Below are 24,387 nucleotides of genomic sequence, written 5' to 3' on the forward strand. Positions count from 1 at the left end.
TATCTCCTCATTCTTTCACAATTTGATCAAGACTGATGTTCAAAACAAAAGATAGTGTCCTATAGATAGAACAATGTGAAATATTCAGTTTATGACACAGAAATAGCAGAGAGTATACAGATAGTCTTCAACTTACAGCCAGTTGCTTAGGGACTGTTTGAAGCTTTGACAGACCCCACCAAAGCTATAACCATGACCAACCATTTTTCAAAGTTCTGACAATGCCCCCCCTCCGTGGTCAGATTATCACATTTGGGGTGCTCGGCAACTGGCTCTCATTTATGTCCATTTGCAGCGTGCTTGGTTGCATGACTGATTTGCAACAATTTTGTTGAACACTGGTGTTTTGATTTCCAGGAAGAGCCATCCCATAGTGAACAATGAATTTGCTTAATAATCATGGTATTTGCTTAATGAACACGGGTCATAAAATTGGATCTGATGATGTGGTTATGACCGGCACGATTTATGATCATAATTGCCAGACTCAATTATTGGTTGTAACTCAAGGACTATACTATCTGAAAAAATAAAAGATTTGTGGCAAAAATGTTCAACAACTTTGCAGCTGTAGCTATAACAACTTCCATGTGAGTTTATCCATCAAGAGTCTCTGAGACATAAACCACATCACTGTGGGCTACCAGTAAGACCTGTTGCCATTCTTGCAACTATGGACTCCAAATATTATGTATCTCAAAAAAACCCCAAAACCAACCCCTGACACATGGCTGACCATTTTCAGTGAAAAAAAGAAATTGTCCTTCAGGAAAACTTGGTTGCTTTTACTGATCCCATTATTTTTAAAATGTCTTTCTTTTAAGTAACCCCAAAATTTCCCACTTTGAAACAAGGAACTATAACTCCTGGCAAACTCTGTGTATAATGACTGAGTCAATTGTTGTGGAAAATGACATGTTTGAATGTAATGAAGTTACTCTAACCAAAGTCTTCTCTATCATAAATTGGCCTATTATGATTTACACATTCCATGCAGCAGTGCATGTCATTCTTTATGAATAGATTAGTTTCTCACATGCCAGGCATCTCCTTTGCTGGCAGGCAGCAGAAGTAAACACTGACCCTCTGTGCAGACAAGATTGTACAGGAAAATTCTGAGCCAGCATGGTCTAGTTTGACTAAAATGCATGTGAATACCAGCCAAAGCTGGATTTAATACAGGCACATTTTCAGATCAGCCTGAAGGTTATTCCAGTTAGGCATTACTAAATCCCACCCCCTACTCCTCCCTTAAAAGAGATTGGATTTCCTTTGCTTATGTTTCTCTAGAAGTAGAGTAGTATACGTGTACTCTATGTTTCAGGAAGAGAATATGACATTCTTGAAATCTCAGTTTAAATGTGGATTTACCATCTGGTTCTGGAAAACCTAATGGGATCACATTTCTTAGTGCCAGGAACAAATATTTTTCTTTTTTCTTTTTTACTTTTGCTAGTAAGATTTTGTCTGGGTAAAAATAAAGGACGTTCTTATACCTTAGAATTATGGCCTGGCTGCTGGTTAGAACTTGCTTCCCCAAAATTGCCTTTGGACAGAAATTTTCTTATCAAAGCAGAGCATGGAGCAGAGGTCCCTTGACTGCATACATGCCAGAAGCAACAGCTTTTCCTGGACCAAGGAATCACAAAGAACTATACCAGCTCTCAGTGGAGCAAGCAGATGTATTCTGGGGAGCACTAGCAAGAAGCCGACTGATGTGGAGCAATCCTTTTCATTCTGTTAGTGACTGTAACTTTCAGCAGGGCAAGGTGTCCTGGTTCCTTGGAGGACAGCTCAATGTAGCAGGTAAGGAGAAATTCAACTGTTCTTTGTCTTTTTCTACTTGTGAAGGAAAAAAATATTGCAGCCCGGGACCTTTGGGTACAAGGTCTTTTAAAATCCTGTTTTAAATTTCACCAAAGTCAACTTTTCAATCATTTCGCCTTGTTTTTGAATACCCTGAAAATTAATGTATTTATCCTTTTTAAACATGCTTGGAGTATAATTTAAGAAAGTAGCAACATATTGGAAGGGATGGGAGAGAGTAAATGTTGCATAAGTAGCATAATGTGTAGTGGGGATTTAAAATTCTTCCTATCTATAATATGAGGCTCTTTGTTTATCAGACTTCTGTAGCCTGCTTACTAGAAGGATTACAATAATGTGAACTGTCTCTGCTTTTCTATCTTTGGAAAAAGGTCAGATAAAGGAACACACAATAAAGAAAAGCAGAATAAGCAGAAATACATTTTTAATCTTGCACTGGATTCAGGAAGACATTAAACTAGTTGATTGTGGGACAAATATTCTCTGTAAAATGTCTTTTAGAAGTAATTACCTATTTTTGCATTTTACCGATTTAAAAAAAGCAGCTCAAATTTTTATACTTTATAAAATGTTTATGTTTTCAGATTTAAAATAATTAAAAGATCTGCAATAGAATCAAATAGTTGATAACAATACAACGAAAGAAGTGCAGCTCACAGAATTCAACTGTGTATGTGAAAAAATATAATTTACTCAACATGAGTAAATTGTTTATATAGCTCAGGTCGTTTCACTCATCTGTTGTATATGCTGTGTATGCTTTTCATCTAGCCTATCAGATAAGTTTGGAGCAGTTTTAATCTTTTTTCTGATGATTATGCCCTGCTCATATCCTGCAGAAATGGAATGACATAGAAATATTAGTCAGTAAACCATGGACATTGAGAAGCTACATTTCAACTGAACTGATATTTCTTAGTGATGCTTATATAAACTATGATGGGCTTTCTCCTATCAACACAGTAATCAGGGTTACTGCAGATACTCTTAAAATACATCATCTTAATATAATGTATGTGACATAATCCTATCACTACAAAAACAAACCAGAACACAAACCTGTGCTAAGTATCACTCTTACATATAAAAACATTCTAACCTACATTAGTTTTCTTAAAATTATAGAGTGAAAGAGCCTATTTAGCAATGCCTCTTCTCCCTGCAGGGATCCAAATTAAATTATCCACAGGAGATAGCTGTATCAATATGAGACTTGCCATTGGTAATTATATGAATCCCTTTTCCCTCCTTTCTGAAGATTAAGAACATTTGCGCTGTCCTCCAGCTGTCTGGTACTTGTTCTCCCCGAGTTTCAGCATCCACCTCCCAGCAGTGAGGCATCAGCAGTGGATCTGCTATATAGCTTTGGGTGAATGGTTGACTTTACACATTGCAGTAAACTATGGTTTGCTTAATTATAGTTTACTGAAGAAACACATTAAATATAACATGCGATTGACACAGATCAGGTGCTCCCAGATGATGGAAATTATAGAATGAAAATAAAGGCTTATAGTTGTGTCAATGATGAGATGAATGGAGAAATAATGGTGCAATTAATGGAGAAAAATAAGTACTGCAATGAAACATACATTTACTATTATTGTAAAGGTCAAAATAAATTTGGTACAGGTGGCCATTTTGACTTGCTTCATTTAGATGGAAAGCCCGGAAGCAAGTGAGATAGGGTACTATGTGAATTAACAGTTAAACTGGCTATTTTCTCCCAGTCTGGCTCCAGTAGTGGAAGTGAGTCTTCCTGAGAGAAAAAAGCCAACCTAAACTGTGTGAAGCATTGGAATGCAAAATCCAAGTAAATTTGGTAGAGAATTTGGTGTCCAAATTCCCATTTGGTGTCCAAATAACCCATTTATTTCAACTAGCGGGGCTGGCCTGAGTTAATTTTAAATTGATTTTAAATTGGGTTATTTTAATTTACGGCCAATAATATTTAATTATTTTAAATTGTTTTTAAATTTTGTATGTATTGTTTTTTACTCTGGCTGTTCACCGCCCTGAGTCCTATTCTGGAGAAGGGCGGTATAGAAATTTAAATAAATAAATAAATAAATAAATAAATAAATAAGTCCTTCACTCACATGATCCTGTATGTAAAAAGTAGATTTATAGCAACACTTTCTAAAACCTGTGTTATAGAAACATTGTATTTTTTCTGAAATGAATCCAAGTTAAGATTAATAGCTCTAAAATGATCATGGCTTAGAAAGTATGTAACAAATTATTTATTTAGTGTGTTTCTTAATTCTACCAATAACCACTATGTTCTGAATGGGTTATATAAACAAGATAAAAACACAGTAAATGTGAAAGAGCACAGTTAATCAAGAAGCAGTTATTTCAAAAAAAAAAAAAAGGTAGAATCTGTGGTTTAAATTCTGAAATATGTTTACTAACATTTATTTGAGACTGCGAATGATTAACTTTAGACTCTAGAACTCTTGAGTTGTGAAAATCAATAGTACATTTTATAATTGGCATGAGCTACCTAGATGACCTTGAACAGGGCAACGAGAATAATTTGACTTTAGGCTGTACAATTCATTTATCAATTGTTAATTTTGCACCTGAACTTTGTAAGCAAATAAAGATGAGTCTGTTAATATATATTCACAACATATATATGTAGAATCAGGCATATGTGTGTTTATGTGTATGTATATGTGTCTCTGTGTGTATAATATATAGGTATAGATGTATAAATATAGCGAGAGAGGATGCTAATTCTTGATTCTTAGCATAGAACATTTGATTGAGGAAATATGGCCTAGCCATCAACATTAAATTTATGATGGGCACAGTAACAGCAGCTGCAGATGGCTGAGTGTGTAATAATGAGAGGTGTATTTTCTTTCAGTTAACTGTCTGGATCGACATGTCCACAAAAATCCAAATAAAGTAGCCTTAATCTGGGAGAAAGATGAGCCTGGGCAAGAAGACCAAATTACATACAGGTCCTGACTTATCATTTTCTCTATCCATCTATTTCAGTCTTCTAAGAGGTGTGAATCTTCTTAATGGTTAACACTTGCTTTTTTGATCGCAGCCAAGTCCTAGGCTTCTAGAGAAGGAAAACGATTTGAACTGAAATGTCAATATTACATTATTAAAAGTCAGATCAGTGATTCATTGAGCCCAGTGCAGGAGACAGAGATGACCATGCTTGTTTTCTGAGTTTCAGAAATAGAGATCTTTCTGCTTGTCCTAATTTGAATAGGAGATATACAGTACTGTAATTAAGACCAAAACTCATAATAGTTCATAAAAACTGTTCTCCACTGTTCTCTGTTACCTTGATTTGGAGATGTCTAATGGAATAAACATAAACAGAGGGATAGAATCAAGATCACGTGAAGTTTAATAACACTTTATAATGCCTTTATAATGCCACACTTGGAATACTGCATTCAGTTTTGGTCACCACGATGTAAAAAAAGATGTTGAGACTCCAGAAAGAGTGCAGAGAAGAGCAACAAACATGATTAGGGGACTGGAGGCTAAAACATATGAAGAACTGTTGCAGGAACTGGGTATGTCTAGTTTAATGAAAAGAAGGACTAAGGGAGACATGATAGCAGTCTTCCAATATCTCAGGGGCTGCCACAAAGAAGAGGGAGCCAAGCTATTCTCCAAAGCACCTGAGGGTAGGACAAGAAGCAATGGGTGAAAACTAATCAAGGAGAAAAGCAATTTAGAACTAAGGAGAAATTTCCTGACAGTTAGTACAATTAATCAGTGGAACAACTTGCCTCCAGAAGTTGTGAATGCTCCAACACTGGAAATTTTTAAGAAGATGTTGGATAACCATTTGTCTGAAGTGGTGTAGGGTTTCCTGCCTAAGCAGAGGGTTGTACTAGAACACCTCCAAGGTCCCTTCCAACTCTGTTATTCTATTCTATTTTAAAACTATTTATTTTCTTTGGGCAGAGAATTGCTAGAATTGACATGTCGACTTGGGAACACCTTAAAGCGCCAGGGAGTGAAGAAAGGTGACAGAGTCACTATCTACATGCCTTCCTGTCCAATGGCTGTGGTGACCATGTTGGCTTGTGCCAGGATTGGAGCAATACACACAGTAGTATTTGCTGGATTCAGTTCTGTTGCATTAGCTGACAGGATCCAAGATGGTAAGAATGCTGCATTTCTTTCTCTGTTTTCTTTCCTTTTTCTTTTTAGGCTCATGACCAGTATAGTGTCCAAAAGTATGATTATGCATGACTTGCTTTTAACCACAAACAATATTCTTAATATATCAAAATCCTCATTCCTCCAGTGCTGGCAGAAAGAGAAGCATATATCTTAGTTTAAAAGAATGTCTGCCCTTGGTAAAGAGGTAGAAATTGAAGAGCCAAGAATTTTTATTTTGTAATTTGCCTTTTAAACAAAGGAAGATTGTCTTTTGGACCTGGTGCTCCTTCTTTCTTCATCTCTTGCTCTCCAATTTTCAGACTCCCACAGACTATTCCCTCCCACTTGCTGCACTTCTGTATGGTTTGCTAATTACACAGTGGCAGATAGGACAGCGCTCCAGTGGGTTAACATCATTTCCCAGAAGATCATTGTTTGCCATCTCCCCTCCTTGGAAGAGCTTTATAGCTCCCGTTGCCTTAAGAAAGTTCAAAACATTCTTAAAGATCCATCGCATCCTGGGCACCCTTTTTTTGAACTATTACCATCTGGCAGACAGTACAGGACAATAAAAACAAGGACCAATAGACTGAAAAACAACTTCTATCCCGGAACAATAACTATATTGAATTCTACTATATAATATAATATTAATGCAATATCAGGGGTTTTCAATTCAATTGTATAGAATGTGAAGGATGTGTTTTTTTTTAAATTTTTTATAGTTTTCTTATGTATGATGTATACTGAAGAGGGCATTTAATTTCATTGTACAAGATGCAATGACAATAAAATAAACTAAATTAACTCTGCTTTTGAATGGTTGAGCAAGGTTACAACATAAATTAAAGATACTCACAATGACATCAATGTAATAGTAGTTGTGTGTTTGCTGTATGTGTATGAAGGCATGGTAAATAGCAACAATTAGATCTGAGTGAAGATCTGGATTGGGACCCTGGAATGGGAAGAGGAGAGTTCAGATTACTTCTCCCTCCAATTGCTGCTATTATTTGTTTTTGGAAATATAGTAACGCTTAAGGAGACAAGCTAGAAGAATTTCCCAAATAATCCTGAGACCATTTCTAATCTGTAACAAAAATACACTTACTAACCTATAACAAATAATACATTTGTTAAAATATACTCTACAGCCACGATGGCGAACCTATGGCACACGTGCCACAGGTGGCATGCGGAGCCATATCGGTGGGCACATGAGTTCAGCTGCAGCACACATGCGCATGCCAGCCAGCTGATTTTTGGGCCTTCTGGGCCACCCGGAAGTAGGGAAACAGGCCGTTTCCAGCCTCCAGAGGGCCTCCGGGAGGGATGGGGAAGGCCGTTTTCGCCCTCCCCAGGCTCTTAGAGAGGCTCTGGAGCCTGGGGAGAGCAAAAAATGGGCCTACTGGGCCAAAAGCAGGGGGAGGAGGGGGGAGGGTCGTGTGCGCATGCGCGGGGCACATAGAATTATGGGTGCGGGCACGTTCACATGCAACCCCACTACACTCTCCCCACTTTTGGCACACAATGACAAAAAGGCTAGCCATCACTGCTCTACAGTGTATCAGGAAGGAATTTACTAGACAAATTCCCCTTAGAATACAAAGCAGGAGAAAGTTGCTTTGAAAAGCATAAAATTTTCATACTAATTTTTTTTTTGTGCGGGGTGGGGGTGTATTGCCTTTTTCAGCTCAGTCGGAAACAGTGATCACAGTCAATCAAGGTTTGAGAGGAGGCAAAGTTGTTGAACTAAAGAAGACGGTAGATGAGGCTGTGAAGTTTTGTCCAACAGTGAAGCGAGTTTTTGTTTCAAAAAGGACAGATGAGAAAGTTCTCATGTCTGATTTAGACATACCACTAGAGGAGGTGAGTAATATATTCTTATACTACTGACTGAAGAAGAGATCCAAACACTACACTAAGTTGTGTTTCCCCAGTTTCCAAGGTTTATGAACTCACGGAGGATGAGTGCTATAGTCCTATATTCAGTGATACCTTTTTCTCTCTCTTGTTTTCTCTTTGTTCAGGCCATGCTTGGCCCTAAGATCCTAGTTTCTATTAACCTAAATGTTCCTTTTAGATGGAAAAGGAGCTAGAAAACTGTATTTTAATATTGTAATATCAATTAACAAACCAGCTTGCAATATCAGGACTGAGAAGGCAGTAAGATGCCTCTGAGACTCTTTCTCCTTTCTCCTTTCTTTTTCTTTACCTTGTCTTCTCCATGAATTTTATTTCTTTTTCTACATTCCCTCTGCACTGGACACTGGTTCAGTCACCCTTTTTTGCTCCTTAATCTTCACATTTTGGTGCCTTTAGAGCAAAATGCCTAAGAACTTCATTTCTTTAAGGTGGTGCTTCTCAAACTTTTCTTTTATCACCAAACCTGCTTGTCAGAAACTCCTAAATGTCACTGCTGTAGTGACATTTAGGTAGTGTCTTCAGGAGTTGTTACCTAAAGAAAAAACACTTTTACTCAATTTGGGAGTAATTTATCCCTGTTTGGGAGGCATTGCTCCTTCTCAGGGAAGAAGAAAGCAGAATAGGTCTAAACTTGGTTTCCTTCCAAGATTTGAGTCCCTCATCTGACCCAGGGATACTATTGTGTTCTACCTAGTGATAATAAGCCAAAGTTCCTGGATTTTACTATATAGTAGGACTTTTTTTCAGTTATGGATTTACAAATACTATATGTACGTGAAAGGAAGGGTGGAAAGGTGCTGTTATAGTGGTCACCCATGGCTTCAAAATGCATCTTCTAAAATTCTAAAACACATCCAAATTTCCTCAAGCCTTTTTTTTTTCCCGCCAAGAAGAACATTTGTTAAGAATTTTGGTAGTTTTAAATAACAATGTTGTCCTCCCAGTATTTACTGGGATCTCATTACTGGCAAAAGGAGATCCAATTCATTTTTTACAGTAGCTCTCTAATTAAAATCATTCCTAAAATTAATACTTGTCCCTTGGGACAAAACACTCAGGGTTTCAAAAATATGAAAGAGTGAAAGAATAACTTGGAAAGTACAGATGATGATGATGATGATGATGATGATGATGATGATGATGATGATGATGATGATTATTATTATTATTATTATTATTATTATTATTATTATTATTATTATATTTATATTTATATACCGCCCTTCTCCCGAAGGACTCGGGGCGGTGTATAGCCAATTAAAAACACAAGATAACAGTTTTAAAATAGTTAAAAGTATTAAACAATTTTGGCCCGAATTTAAAACCCAAAATTTAAAACACCCAATTTAAAATCATTTACATAGATAGCCCTGCCTGGTGGAACAGCAGGGTCTTAAGGGCACAGCGAAACACACTGATATCGGAGATCTTGCATATTTCCGGGGGCAGTTCGTTCCACAGGGCAGGAGCTCCCACAGAGAAGACCCTTCCCCTGGGTGTCGCCAGCTGACATAACTTGGCCGATGGCATCCTGAGGAGTCCCTCTCTGTGAGAGCGAATTGGCCGGTGGGAGGCTACTGGTGGCAGAAGTCGGTCTCGAAGGTATCCAGGTCCTAAACCATGGAGCGCTTTAAAGGTGGTAACCAATACCTTGAATTGCACCCAGAAGACCACTGGGAGCCAGTGCAGCTCGCGCAGGAGAGGTGTCATGTGGGCGCAACGAGTCGCGCCTGTAACCACCCGCACGGCCGCATTCTGGACCAGTTGGAGCTTCCGAGTGCTCTTCAAGGGGAGCCCCAAGTAGAGAGCATTACAGTAGTCCAGCCAGGAGGTGACAAGGGCGTGAGTGACCGTGCGTAAGGCATCCCGGTCCAAAAAGGGCCGCAACTGGCGGACCAGGCTAACGTGATAAAAAGCCTCCCTGGCCACGGCCGTCATATGTTCTTCTAAAGACAGTCGTGCATCCAGGAGGACACCCAGATTGCGAGCCCTCTCTGTGGGGGGTAAAGATTTACCCCCAATAGTCAGCGATGGCACCAGCTGACTATATTGGGACACCGGAAGCCACAGCCACTCGGTCTTGGAAGGGTTGAATCTGAGCCTATTTCTCCCCATCCAGACCTGCACGGCCTCCAGGCAGCGGGACATCACATCAAGGGCATCATTGGGGTGGTCTGGGGTGGAGGTGTACAACTGAGTATCATCAGTGTACTGATGGACTCTCACCCCAAAACCAAGGATGATCTCACCCAGCCGCTTCACATAAATGTTGAACAGAAGGGGTGAGAAGACTGACCCTTGCAGCGCCCCCCATGCGAGGCGCCTCGAGGTCGACCTCTGCCCCCCTGCCAACACAAACTGCGAATGGTTGGAGAGGAAGGAGGAGAACCACCGTAGCACGGTGCCCCCTATTCCTAACCCCCTAACTGCTGCAGCATGATACCATGGTCGATGGTATCAAAAGCCACTGAGAGATCTAATAGGACTAGGACAGAGGAGCAATCCCTGTCCTGAGCCCTCCAGAGATCATCCACCAATGCGACCAATGCCGTTTCCATGCTGTACCCCTGCCTGAAGCCCGACTGGTATGGGTCCAGATAGATAGTTTCATCCAGGTACCAGGGAAGTTGTCGTGCCACCACACTCTCAACAACCTTCACCACAAAGCGAAGGTTTGAGACCGGACGGTAGTTAGCTAATATAGCCGGGTCCAGGGATGGCTTCTTGAGGAGGGGCCTCACCACCGCCTCTTTCAAGATTAGAGGCAAAACAATAAACAAACAAACAAATAAATAAATATGTCACCTGCAACTATGTCAATTAAGATAAAATGAGACGACAATTCAGGGTGAAGTAATGACATAATGGTTGTTGTATTGTCCTAGAAGCTAGGTGCATGTTACTAATTGCTATGAGGAAAACAACCTTCATTAGAGACACGGGGGAAGAAGGAACAAGGGTTTGTGTAAGCAATGCTACCGATGTCAGAAATAGCCCATAAGGGGATCAACATTCTTTGCACAGCCTTGAGAAATAGGAATTTGTTTTGTGAAAGTGAATATTTGGACTATCCCTTGCTAAACTTTATTATTAGTTTGAACATTGGTACAGAGGGAGCTAGAAAGATCTCACAGGATCTTTGAGGAGAGCCTACTGAAAGATTATCTGCTTCTTGTGACAGGAAATGATGAAAGAGGATGTAACCTGTCAACCTGCTACCTTGGAGAGCGAGGATTTACTGTTCCTCCTTTACACTTCAGGAAGTACTGGAAAACCCAAAGGCCTGGTCCATTCCCAGGCAGGCTATTTGCTGTATGCTGCCCTCACACATAAGGTACAAAATGGGAGTATCTTGCAATTCTGCAAGGACAATTACATTTTGTGGCATTTTATCTGTGATTCTTCATGGGTAGATTGGGTGGTCACACAGCACTGAAAGTAAGCCAGCTCTGAGCAGCCAGCAAATCAGGCAATAAGCAGCCAGAAAGCTATTAAACAGTGTTTTTTTCACATGGCCACTTTTTATTGTAAAATGTTTTTATTCTCCACGTAATTAATTAGAAAGCAAATTCCTTATGAACACGAAGATATTACTATTCTCATACTTAACAGGTATATACAGAAGCTCCATTATATGCAGCAGAATTTATTTCCAAGGAGTATATACAAAATTACAAATTGTCTATACTTTTGTCATGAATATCCGAATCAAGTTCTAAAGTGCTCTGTGGGGCTTATTCCCAAATGATAGCCAGACAGCCATTTGTAGCTAGAAGTCTTTGTCTGGCAGACTGAGCCTATATTACTGTGGAATGTAGCACCATTGTAGAATTTACTTTGGAGTAGATACGCTGGCATCAGACAAATTTTCAGATTCTTTCCCCACAGGATAAAGTTTGACATAGGGGTGAAATCTAATTTTTTTTAACTTTTAAAGCATTTTTTTACTACCGGTTCTCTGGAAGTAAAAGCAGGAAGTAACGACGACTGGGCGGGTGGGCGGAGCCTCGGGTTGCCATCGCTACCGGTTCTCCGAACCACCAGCCATCATCGCTACCTATTTGCCCGAGCCGGTCCGAACCGGGAGCATTTCACCCCTGGTTTGACATCTCTATCTTTCCAGCATGTAGGGCTTCATATGTTTCTTTGCAAAAAAAAAAAAAAAATTGCTGCGAGATACAGTTGAATTAAAAAAAACAGTTAATTGTGTTACTACAAATAACGTTCACAGTTTCAAACTTGTATTTTTGTAAAAGCAAAGAAAAAAAAGACTGGGATATTGGTCACAGTACTTTAATGTGTAGTTCAGCCCTTCGTTCCAAGTGCCTTTGAAAACCACAGGACAACTCTGAAATGAATTCTTTTCTCCCAGCTGGAAACAGCACTCACATTGGCGCCTTCCTACTGGAAAAAAATCCCCAAACCAACCCAGAGAATGTCAAGTTTCCATTGCAAACAGAACAATCTTTCACCCACTGTTCCCCTCTGGAATTCTCATCTGTTACAATAGATTTAGAAAGAAAGGGGAGTGAAGAGAGGACTGGGAGCGGACAGCATTGTTTTCAATAATAGCTGCAGTAATAACAGCCAAGAAACTAAAGATAGTGCATTAGAGAATGTTCCACTCTGCAAGAAGTTAGGAAGTGAAATAATACAGTGAGTGTCAGGCCACAGAAAAACCCAATTCCTGGGTCAGTTTTGCAAAAGTCAACTAATCCATTTTTTCCCAAAACTATATTAAAATTCCAACAACTGCATTCTGGAAACATTCTTAAGAAATGCAGTTATTTTTTGAATTTAGGAGGCTGAACTAGAGATTTCACAGAGCTAGTTGCTATAACAGTACTCACAGAGCCTGTACTTATTAATTAGAGGAGAGTCCCATACTGATACTAGGAAAAAGGCAGAAGAAGCTTGCAATTTGCAAATGTTTATATATTAAGATAGAAATCTAGAAATAATGTGTGTTACATCATAGTTGGAAAGCCTCTAATACCGTGAGCAGACAGTCTATTTCATTTGTTGTCTAGGTATTGCTAACTGTTGATGGACAAGTTCAAGTTCTATTCTGTCATTTTTAGTGATTTCTTAATGTTTAATCTTTAAGGCAAATTTGGATTGGAAAGATTCAGGGGTCTGCAAAAAAAGGACCAGTTCAGCAGAAGAAACAGTGATGTGATTTTTGAAGAACATCTGTGTAATTATTAATTGTAGTTAGAGGCAATGCATGGAATGGAAGAGTTTGATTTAACTCTCTTAAAGTAGGAGAAGAAATATGCATGCCCAGATGGCCATGTCACATTTATTATAATTGAGATTAAAAATTGCCTTGAAAATAGGCCCTGACCCTAAAGATTATACAGTATATACCCTTTTCCTTCACATTTGTTTTTTAATTGCTACTTCTTTCTTTCATTATAAGGCTTGTTCATACTTTTGTAATCTCCCACTTTACATCATATTAAAGTATAATGTATTTGAGGATATTCCATTGAGCTTATATCTGTACATTTAATTTTTCATGAAAGCTCTTGAAATATTGTAAATATTGTCAGTATTAGGTCAAGTTATCAAAGGTTAGGAAAAGTCCACTCCCACCTTGTTCAGGTGAATCCTGAAAATGGTGTGATGGAAACTGGTATTCATGGTAACTCAGTTGATAGAAAGAGCAAAGGTTCCTTTCTTAAATAGGTGGCTACATCATGAAAATATTGCTAATAATCTCACATTAATTCTCAAGCACAGTGATAGCTTTTTTCTTGCTCTTTTTTGCCAAAGAACATATGTTTGCTTGCCAACCAGAGTAACTGGTTTGAGCTGGGAGGTTATGCAAAAATAACCTGAATGAAACAGGTATCTGACCACAGATAATACCATGATTATTGGAGGAATCGGAGTCTATACATTAAAACTGCACATCTGGAGATTGCCTGATTGGAGAAAATTATATAAGCATATTGGGACAGGAGAAAGCTGCTTCTATCTCATGTTGCCCATTTTTCTTTAGTATGTGTTTGACTACAACGATGGAGATATTTTTGGCTGCGTTGCAGATATTGGTTGGATCACAGGTCACAGTTATGTGGTATATGGACCTTTATGTAACGGAGGAACTACAGTCCTTTTTGAGAGTACTCCAGTGTATCCTAATCCAGGTAAAAAATAATATTAAAATTAAAAATTAAAAAGATTAGGTTACAGGATTTTGGTGCAAGACAAAGAAAGGCACTAAATGATATATAAATATATATATAAATTAGGTATAACAGTAGATTAATTTGTGGCTCATATAACTTTTATTTTACTTTATTTCTATGCAGCCCATTTTCAAAGGCTTCAAGGTAACATCAATAATTGAATTTGTACCTCATTACATTGCTTCTCTTGTGTGCATTATCATTCCTTTTCCCTATCTTCCATTAATTGGTTTCCGCTACTGTCTATATACGTATGTTAAGATTATTTTCCAAAATAATATGTTCAGTGAAGATGCTATACTAATTAGTTAGAATTAATAGAAGATGAAACTTTCCCCCTTCTTTTCTATTGCCTTCTCATATTTGTTAGCTTACACAAACATGCAAGTTAAGAGTGATGGGAGCTCGGGGGTTTTTTAATACATGGGATATATTACAGATGGGAACATAACAGAACATAACAGAAATTGTGTTTTATGGGTAGAACTGTTTCAAATAATAGCTTTTTACACAGTGATAATGGTGTGGCGATGCCTGCAGCTAAATACATAATTACTATGTATGTCTTCTAAAGGTATATAGGTAGTCCTCAACTTACAACAGTTCATTTAGTGACCGGTTGAAGTTACAACGGCACTGAAAAAAGTGACTTATGACCATTTTTCACAATTATGGCTGTGGCAGCATCCCCATAGTCACGAAATTTACATTTGGATGCTTGACAATTAGTTCATATTTATGACGGCTGCAGTGTCCCAGAGTCACGTGATCCCTTTTGCAACCTTCTGACAAGCAAAGACTATGGGGAAGCCAGATTCATTTAACAACCAGTTTACTAATTTAACAACTTCAATGATTCACTTAACAAATGTGACAAGAAAAGTCGTAAAATGCACTTAACAAATTTCTCACTTAACAACATAAATTTTGGCCTCAACTGTGGTTGTAAGTTGAGGACTAGCTGTAACGTTCTGAAATCATTGGTGGATTTACTCATTGCATTAGGTCTTGGTTTAGTTTTGTTAACACTACAATAGCATTTATTTATTTGTTTATTTGTTGATAGATTTGTATCCCACCTTTATTGTTTATTAACTAAAGCAATGAACCTATCCAATACACCTTCCTCTTCCTATTTTCTCCACAAGAATAACCCTGCGAGTTGGACTGAGAGAGAGTGAGTGGCCCAAGGTCTCCCAACTGGCTTTCATGGATTAGGCAGGATTTGAACTCATAGTATTCTCCTTTCTAGCCTGGTGCCCTAATCACTAAACCAGTATTGACAATGAAATTGATATTTTATTCTTTAGAGTTTTTATATGCATTTCTTTACAACTTCCTATAATATACATTTTTATCTATTTTTATGAAACTTTTAATACATTTATTTATATATGACATTTAGAAACTGCCCATCTGTCTCACAGAGTGATGCTGGGTAGTGTACAAACAAAATATAAAAACATAATGCTTTATATAAATATTAATAATAATATTTATATAAATATTAAATTAGGATTAGATGTAAATGTATATGTACATAGCATGTACATCTAATAACTATTACATGTACTTCATGCAGAGTTAAATATGGGATGTGACCTAGTTCAGCTTCTCATTTTGATTTTATATATTTGAGAAGCACATGTAGTAAATGTGAACCAGGTAAAGGGTTTGTTTGTTATTTTAGGCCGTTATTGGGAAACTGTGGAGAGGTTAAAGATAAATCAGTTTTATGGAGCCCCAACAGCAATTCGTCTTCTTCTTAAATATGGAGATAACTGGGTAAAGAAATATGACAGGTCTTCCCTCAAAATTCTCGGATCAGGTGAGTAGTAAGTCAGCCAATATCATTTTCATCCTGGCAAAAAATGTATATGTAGTTCTTGTGCTCTCTGAACTTGGTTGATTTGCTTGCAGATGTTTCATTATCCCACTAGTCTGCATGCAAAGAATCAAGCTCAGAGAACCTTGAGGAGTCAATGCAGTTCAGTCTCTTCTATTGGAATTTGTATGTATTTTGGTTAGCAGGTGAGGTGTTAAATTCATCATATTTGTAGGATTCACACCCTTTGCTTTACCAGTATTTTTTTAAATCATCGTTTGTTAAAATACTATTGAAAATGAATGGTGTGAACATAACACTAAGCTGGAACAGATGGATTCACATATTATTGTATGCTAAGCCAAAGCCAAAATATGTTACGATTTAATAAAATGCATGTATCCAAACCATTTTTTTCTTTACAAGTTATTTTGTTTTTCCTCTCTTCGTACAGTGGGGGAACCTATCAATTCAGAAGCCTGGGAGTGGTACTTCAATGTGGTTGGAGATAGAAAGTGTCCTGTAGTTGACACATGGTGGCAAACTGGTAAGGAAGCATATATAAATTCACTATATTTGGAGCAGTAATTGTCACTTGATTAAGCATTGCATTTATTTGCAAAGATTAGCATGCATCGTGTCTTATACGCCAAGCAAGATAGAGATGAAGGATTTAAATATGCTGACCCAAAATCTCTTTGAAAAAACAAATCAGATAAAGACACTTGATGGTGACAGCTGGACTACATTCATTAAGATTGCAATGTATGGGAATAGAGTCCTATACATAGGAATATTTGCAAAAATGTTCTAGTGACATGGCCAGGCATCTTTTATTTTTCTTCAAAATATCAGATCAGAAGCATAACTTATATCATGAACAAATGCAAGGAACTTTCATTTACAAAATGGTGCTCATAAAGATGAGGAAGATTTTCTTATTAGCATTCCCTCATTATTTTTGCTTCATTTCAGAAACAGGAGGCATCTGTATTGCTCCTCGACCATCAAACCCTGAAGATGAGATTGTTCCAGCTATGGCCATGAGGCCATTCTTTGGCATCAGACCTTCTCTTCTAGATGATAAAGTATATATTTAATTTAGCAGTTGGAGAATTGATAATCTACTTTTTAATTCACACAAGTTCTTAAAAAAGAAATAAGTATCAAAGCAACAATTCTATACTACCTTTACTTTCCTGAACTGAAATAGCATGACCATCTCCCTTATACCTTCAAATCTCTTCCCAAAAGTTTTGTTTAATAAAACGGTTTGGATTATGTCTCCTAGTACTACCGGTACTGCATATTATAATTAAATCAATGTATAATTGAAATCATCCTATATATTTCCCGTTTCCATTCCATCTTCTTTTTCTGTATCTTTTTCTGTATCTATTTGAGATTACAAGTAGCCTGGATTGGGATCCAGTATATCTGTGTTTGAGGGATGTGGTGGCTCAGTGGCTAAGATGCTGAGCTTGTCGATCAAAAGGTCGGCAGTTCAGCGGTTCAAATCCCTAGTGCCACATAACGGGGTGAGCTCCCGTTACTTGTCCCAGGTTCTGCCAACCTAGCAGTTGGAAAGCATGTAAAAAATGCAAGTAGAAAAATAGGGACCACCTTTGGTGGGAAGGTAACAGCATTCCGTGCGCCTTTGGCATTTAGTCATGCTCACGGAGATGTCTTCAGACAGTACTGGCTCTTCAGCTTTGAAAGGGAAATGAGCACCGCCCCCTAGAGTCAGGAATGATTAGCACATATGTGCAAGGGGAACCTTTACCTTTACTTTTATACCTGTGCTTTGTAAAGCATTAGGTGCTTTTTGAGTATTATATTATGCATTAGTTATCCAGTATCATGTTCAAACAAGGCTTTCTATAAAGATTTTCTGGTGAGGTCAGCATAATGTGAGAGTTGAAATCTTTGTTTTATTTTTAATTCTGGATATTTTTTTCTGGATTCATATATTTTATTATATATTTATTAATTAAATTTATATGCCACTCATCTCACTGTTGAAGCAACTCTGGGTAGCGTATTCCTATACAATAAACTATACTTTTAAAATCATGATTTGTTGAAGAAGTCCTAGGAATCTAGTTTACATACATATCACTAAGTCATAATGCTTGATCTATAAACCACTTGGAAACACAAACTCAATCTCGATCCAATCCAATTAGACAAATGACAAACAATTACAGTTTTAAAAATGTAGGAAAACCAAACTGGGAAAATATATAGGCTATATGAATCAAATGTATTTCTGTAGGATATTGAATAAAAGGCACAAATATAAAGATGAAAATTATAAGGTTAACTAAAATTACAAAGGTTAGATTTTTTTATAAAGAAAAGCAAGGCTTTTCAGCATTAAGATAAGAGTTCTGAACAACAGTAGCACAAAGGCAATGGAACATAAAAAAATGCAAAGGACTTTTATTGCTAGTTTATACAGAACATCTAGCAGAAGAAATTTTAAACAAAAATAGGAAATGCATGATTTTGTAAAATGAGTTAACTGACAATGATGTACGTGCCTTTAGATGCATTCTTTAAGCCTCAGTAATAAACTGAATAACTATGCAAGCCACTTCCGAAGTTAATTAAGTTTATACTATTTTTTTCTCTCTCCAGGGAAATGTCTTAACACAGAATGATGCCTCTGGAGCCCTCTGTATTTCTCAGGCTTGGCCAGGCATGGCAAGATCTATTTACAATGATCACCAGCGTTTTCTGGAGACCTACCTGATGCCTTACCCAGGTATAGATTAGTGGAGAAGGAAAGGGAAAATAAGAGTAATATATAATTCTCAACAGTGTTTAGAAATTATAATTCCTCCTTCTGAATCCTTGTGCACAATGGCAAGTAGAACCAGAAGAATATTTTTTCAAGTTATTGTCAGAGCCAAACTCACAATGCCACCCATATAATTCACCAGAAAATAAAAATGTGGGTCAGGGTTGAACTGTGGAATCCTTGGTGCCCTCTGAACATTGTTGTTTGTTTGCAGATGTTTCATTATCCAACTAGTGCACATATGTTACCTAGCTGGGTAATGAAACATCTGCAAGCAAATAACCAAGTTCAGAGAGCACCAAGGACTCTGTACTCATAGAGTATGGAGAATATAATTGTCATATCATTTATGACAATTACAGGCATATTTCCTATAAATGTAAATGGTAGGAGCAAAGAGTATGATTTGGATTCAGATCCTAGAAGGCCACAAGGACTTTAACAAATGCAAACTGGGCCTCTGCACTTATTGTTTGCATTGTAAAGGTGAATGCTTTCCTTCTAATTCAAATAATCTAGTGATATAGAGAGGAAGAAAAATGACCTTGATTGAAATATGCAGGAACCTAGACAAAATGGGCTGAAGTATTTTTTTAAAAACCAGAACTCAAAGATAACAGAAGGACTAGATATTAGGGAGAGAAAATAAAATCCTACCTTTCAATATGTATTTTTTTAAATTGGAGACAGAAATACAGTATTGTGTTTATACCTTGAAGTGGTTCAGTAGAGGAAAAGGTCATCTGTTAGCCATCTGTGAAAAATAGCTGGGAGAAGTCCAAGGCTTTCGACAGAACACATCCAACAGATACAGTTCTGTACAAATGTTTAGGCACCCTGACCAGATTGTGTGTTTCAGTGAATGTAGAGCTTGTGTCAGCTTCTGTTCACTTAGAGATTCATTGAAACTCTAAGTAAATTGACTCTGGATGCCTAAACTATTGTATTTAGCTGGTTCAAAGTGGTTCAAAGTGTGGCAGCATGGGCAGTTCTTGGGGCGCCAAGAATGGACCATGTAACACCATGGCTGCACAAGCTGCATTGGCTGCCAGTTTGCTTTTGGGTGCAATTCAAGGTGTTGGTGATCATCTTTAAAGCCTTTCACGTCATGAGTTCAGGCTACCTGAGGGACGTCTCACCCTACTGGGATTGGCTCATCCCACCAGTGCTGGCAGAGGAGGCGTGCTGTGGGCCATGTCAGCCTGATTATTCCAGCTAATGGGGTCCACGAGAAGGGCCTCCTTTGTTGTTGCACCTGCCTTCTGGAACATCTTGCCCCCCAATGTGAGGTTGGCCCCAAGCCTCCTATCTTTTGTAAGGGCCTTAAGACCTGGCTTGGGGCCCCAATGGGGAAACAGCACAGTGGAGGTGGTTGATTAACAAAAGCTCTCACCTCCCCCCACCCTGTCCCAATCCTCCCTACTTGTAATTGGATTTTAATAGTTGATTTTAACTTATTTATGTTTTAATATATAGAGATAGACTTTTATGATTGCAAGTTGCCCAGAGTTACCTTGTGCTTAAGATGGGCAACCAATAAATTTTATATACAAACTGTATTGCTCATTTTAAAATAAGATGTGCTGTGAAGAAGAAATCTTTTCCTATATTCATCTTGTGTGGGAACCTTCTGGACTTTCTAAAGGAAAATAGCTGCCTTATATTTTTGCCCTGTTTTTCATCCTAGGATATTTCTTCACTGGAGATGGGGTCTACCGGACAAGCCAAGGATATTACCAGCTGACAGGTCGCCTGGATGACGTCATCAACATCAGTGGGCATAGGCTAGGCACTGCTGAGATAGAAGATGTTGTGGTAAGAGGCATGGGGAAACTAGCAGTTATTACAACATGCTCGTCACCTAAGAATATACTAAGATGTAATGATCTGGGCAGCTGCTGCTATTTGAGCTGGCCCTCTAGCTGAATTGCTTGTGGCTTTCCAGACCTTTGCATGCTTTGCTGCTCCCTCCACACCAATTTAAGATTGGTGGGAAACAACGAAATATGAAAAACAAATTTGATTGCCAGGAAAATATAAACAGATGCCTGCCTCGTTTTCCTTTTGGAAACTAAACTGTAGTTCATAACTGCTTTCTACTCACAGTATTATAATTTTCATAATCAATATTGTTATCCAAAATATACAGGGCCTTAAAAATGATAAGAATAATGAATGATACAGAAAATAATGTATTTTATCACATAATCACTTAACCAGCATCAGGAAGAAGGCTGGTACTTCAGAGCCTTGCCTTGCTAGTCTATTCCTTTTGTTTTGACCACACCAGGCTTAGTGAACCACATGTTTCCGCCAGCCTGTCAGGATCCTTGCAGTAAATTATAGACCTGTTTATGTTCCAGAATAAACATGAGGCAGTGGCAGAGTCAGCTGTGATTGGATATCCTCATAAAATCAAAGGCGAAGGTGGGTGAGTCAGTTTGGATGCTAATAACCGCTATTTCTCTAATAGACTCTGCTTTCACTAGCATGAACATCCCACAGAATTTGTTTGCATGATGCATATTTATTGCATGCTTGGGATAGGCTCCATTCAGAGCCTTCATGTGGTCATTTAATGATAAGTGAAGTGAAGATCAAGTTCTCAAACCTTGGCTGAGAGGAGATACGGATTTCAACTGTAGTAAAATTTATAGTAAGAAAAGGAAGAATGCTAAAGCATGAAGTTGCGTACCCTGACTCTTACCTCACAGGACAATAACAATAAACGTTCCAATAGACTTATTCTAGAATTTGTATGAGTGGGGCATTGTTTCAAAAGTTAATCAGCAACTCAAAAGTAAAATTAATAATAGCTCTTACTTCCTACCCAATATCAGCCAATACATAAGGGGATTCAGCTTCTTGCAAGCTAAGGGGACTATTTTAGTGTGAAAGTCTAGTTTTGATAATTGCTTATTTTACTTTTTTAAAAAACAGGTGCCTATGCATTCATTGTGATGAAAAAAGGTTTTAAACTATCCCAAGAGAACTTGACCTCTGAACTCCAGAGTCTTGTTTCAAAAGAGATTGCAAAATATGCAGCACCAGACCATGTTCAGGTAACAACAGGCAAACTTTTCTTTTCCTAATGCACATCTTCATTCTGCCTAACAATGAATATTTGTAGTCTGACAGAAGGTAGAACATTTTTTTTTAAAAAAAGTTGGATCCTGCCTTTAGTATTTGTAAAAATAACTCAAGGTGACAAACATATCCAATGCACCCTCCTCCTCCTATTTTCCCCACAGCAACTCTATGAGATGGATTGGACTGAGAGAGTGTGACTGGCCCAAAGTTGCAAGAAAATTCAAAGCAGTTGGATAACCAATGCAATTTTTTTTTTGCAAAGACATTTTTAATAATTTTTAAAAAAATGTCCAGTGTAATCTAATTCTGAGGTCATTGATCATTTGCTCGGAATATTTTCGATTTGCTTACCAGTAGGGTTTTTTTTTTTTAATTTGATTTATATGCTGCCCTTCTCCGGAGACTCAGGGCGGCTTACAATGCGTTAAGCAATAGCCTTCATACTTTTGTATATTTATACAAAGTCAGCTTATTGCCCCCACAAACTGGGTCCTCATTTAACCTACCTTAGAAAGGATGGAAGGCTGAGTCAACTTTGAGCCTGGTGAGATTCGAACTTACTGTAATTGCAGACAGCTGATGTTAATCACAATGCTTTTAGTCTACTGAGCTACCAGGCCGGGTTGTATGATTTGCATTCCATTGATTAGCCAAACAAACCAAACCATAATGGTTTCACTATTAAAACAAAAAATTAAGTATGAAAGTTACCTTAAGTATCAAGCTTAAGCATATAATGTTATTTTTAAAGAAAAATCTGGTTAGCTTAATGAGTATCTTAAGCACTTCAAAAGTATTAGAGCAGGGATAGAAAACTTATAGTGTTCTGCCTATTCTAGCTTGGTTTCTACAGGTTAAATAGACTTATTAGCTATGAAAATAATCTTTCAACAAATTTATTTAAATAAACATAACTTTTCTAATTTTTTATGGCATTACTTGATTGCAGGTTAAAAACCCCCACTATTACCAGGTTCATACATGCTGACCCATTCTTTGGTTGTGGCTTATGTATTGTATGAACCTAGCCAGAGTTTTTGGCTCAGTGTGTGGTGTGTTTCCAGCCAATTATGGCTTAGTCAATGATCTATGATTAGGCAAACTATGGTTTAGAATGTATGAATCCAAACAGAACCACAAGGAAAGCCCTTGTGGGAATAAATCTTTTCATCAGTCTATAGAACTTTTCTGATTTTATAACCTTTAACTAAAATTTTCTCTAGATCTTAACTTTTATGCCACCTCAAGCCATCTTCTTGTGAGTGGTTGGTTCACTCTTTCCATAAACCTTCCCACTGAAGATTACTATGCCAGAGGAGGCCCTTACACAAATCCACTGTTGGCCTTCTTTTATTGGAAAGTTTACTGAGCAAGTAATCAATTTAATTGAGATACTGATTTTGCTTTTTTTGGCAACCAATTCTGAAGTGCTAAGATGCACCAAAGAAAGAGTATCGTAGCCTCAAAACACCTTTTTTCTGTTACCATTGTATGCTGGTAACTTGGTAAGAAATGGAATTGAGTAGCCCCTCCTACATTTGCACATGCAATGAAGAAGACATGCTCAACTACATATGTCCAGGGGAAAGAAAGTAGGTACAGAAGTGAGATTTTGTAAGATTAGCAGTACATTTCTTCTCAAATTAATATTTATGGGGTGAATTTCCTGATGCTACTCTAATCTTTCCTTTCATTTTTCTGGTTCAGGTAGCTCGACACCTGCCTAAGACTCGTTCAGGAAAAATTATGCGGCGGGTTCTGAAGAAGATTGTAGAAAACAAAGCAGATGAACTTGGAGATCTGACAACCCTGGATGATCATGACACAGTGAAAGAGATAATTGAGGGATATAAGAAACTTCTGCAGAAAGACCAGTAGCCCAAAATATCTTGGCTCTCAAGAAGCAACAATGAGAAAAATACTGGGCCAACAGCAATCTTTTTACTCTTAAAATCCCTTGCAGAACCAAAAGGGGAAGCTTATTCATTACTGACTAAAACTTATTTTAATAAATGAGAAGAATATAATTCTTAAGTAACAGCTGAAGAATATGCTGTTTAATATTTTATACCACACTCACTACTTATACAAACCACTCCTGGATGATTCACCATTTGCGCCACGGTTTATGTATTAGAAAATTAAGTCTCTATTTTTGAGCAACTAAAATGTGCTGAGAGGAAAACTTCGAACTTTAAGGGAAAATTTAAATACATTTATAGAGGATCTTTACATGATATCAAACTTTGGGGAATAAAAGAATGTGTTGTGTTTCATTAGAAGATTTTGGGGAGCTTTTCAAAGGAAAGAGGAGGATGGATAATTTAAAAGGACATAAGGCAAAATGTAAAAGATAATGTACACATGTCTTCCTGATGCCCACCTGAAGTCTTATAATAGCTTCATTCTGGATTTTATTTTAAAGCAATATAACAATTTTTTTCAATTGTTGTTTATCAAATTTCCCTTCCTTTTAAATCCCAATAAAAACAAATAGAGCACGTTCTTTTAAAAATGGCCAAAAGAATCTAACAAATTAAAGAATATACATAACTCCTCACATCCTCAGCTAC

At 37.7% G+C, this 24,387-nt stretch overlaps 1 protein-coding gene across 3 annotated transcripts; it reads left to right on the forward strand.

The window, feature by feature from the left end:
- Nucleotides 1-1,318: 1,318 nt before the first annotated feature.
- Nucleotides 1,319-23,852, forward strand: LOC139314832 (acetyl-coenzyme A synthetase 2-like, mitochondrial). Of its 3 annotated transcripts, XM_070940754.1 has the most exons (14): nt 1,322-1,806; nt 4,703-4,799; nt 5,773-5,972; nt 7,667-7,842; nt 11,081-11,233; nt 13,907-14,054; nt 15,787-15,924; nt 16,376-16,468; nt 16,897-17,009; nt 18,562-18,688; nt 20,412-20,539; nt 21,088-21,151; nt 21,665-21,786; nt 23,522-23,852. In XM_070940754.1, exons 1-14 carry the CDS (start codon nt 1,506-1,508, stop codon nt 23,690-23,692), a joined length of 2,031 nt encoding a protein of 676 aa, XP_070796855.1. In that variant the 5' UTR covers nt 1,322-1,505; the 3' UTR covers nt 23,693-23,852. The 3 variants fall into 3 exon arrangements, with proteins under 3 accessions (XP_070796864.1, XP_070796872.1, XP_070796855.1); XM_070940763.1 differs by lacking the exons at nt 21,088-21,151; nt 23,522-23,852 and having other exon boundaries at nt 1,319-1,806; nt 21,665-21,780; XM_070940771.1 differs by lacking the exons at nt 21,665-21,786; nt 23,522-23,852 and having other exon boundaries at nt 1,319-1,806; nt 21,015-21,099.
- The last annotated feature ends 535 nt before the right edge of the window (nt 23,853-24,387 follow it).

This window comes from Pituophis catenifer, unplaced genomic scaffold (genome assembly GCF_029215685.1).
Source record: "Pituophis catenifer annectens isolate HBS135680 unplaced genomic scaffold, rPitCat1.0.hap2 SCAF_1, whole genome shotgun sequence".
Classification (NCBI taxonomy): Eukaryota; Metazoa; Chordata; class Lepidosauria; order Squamata; family Colubridae; genus Pituophis; species Pituophis catenifer.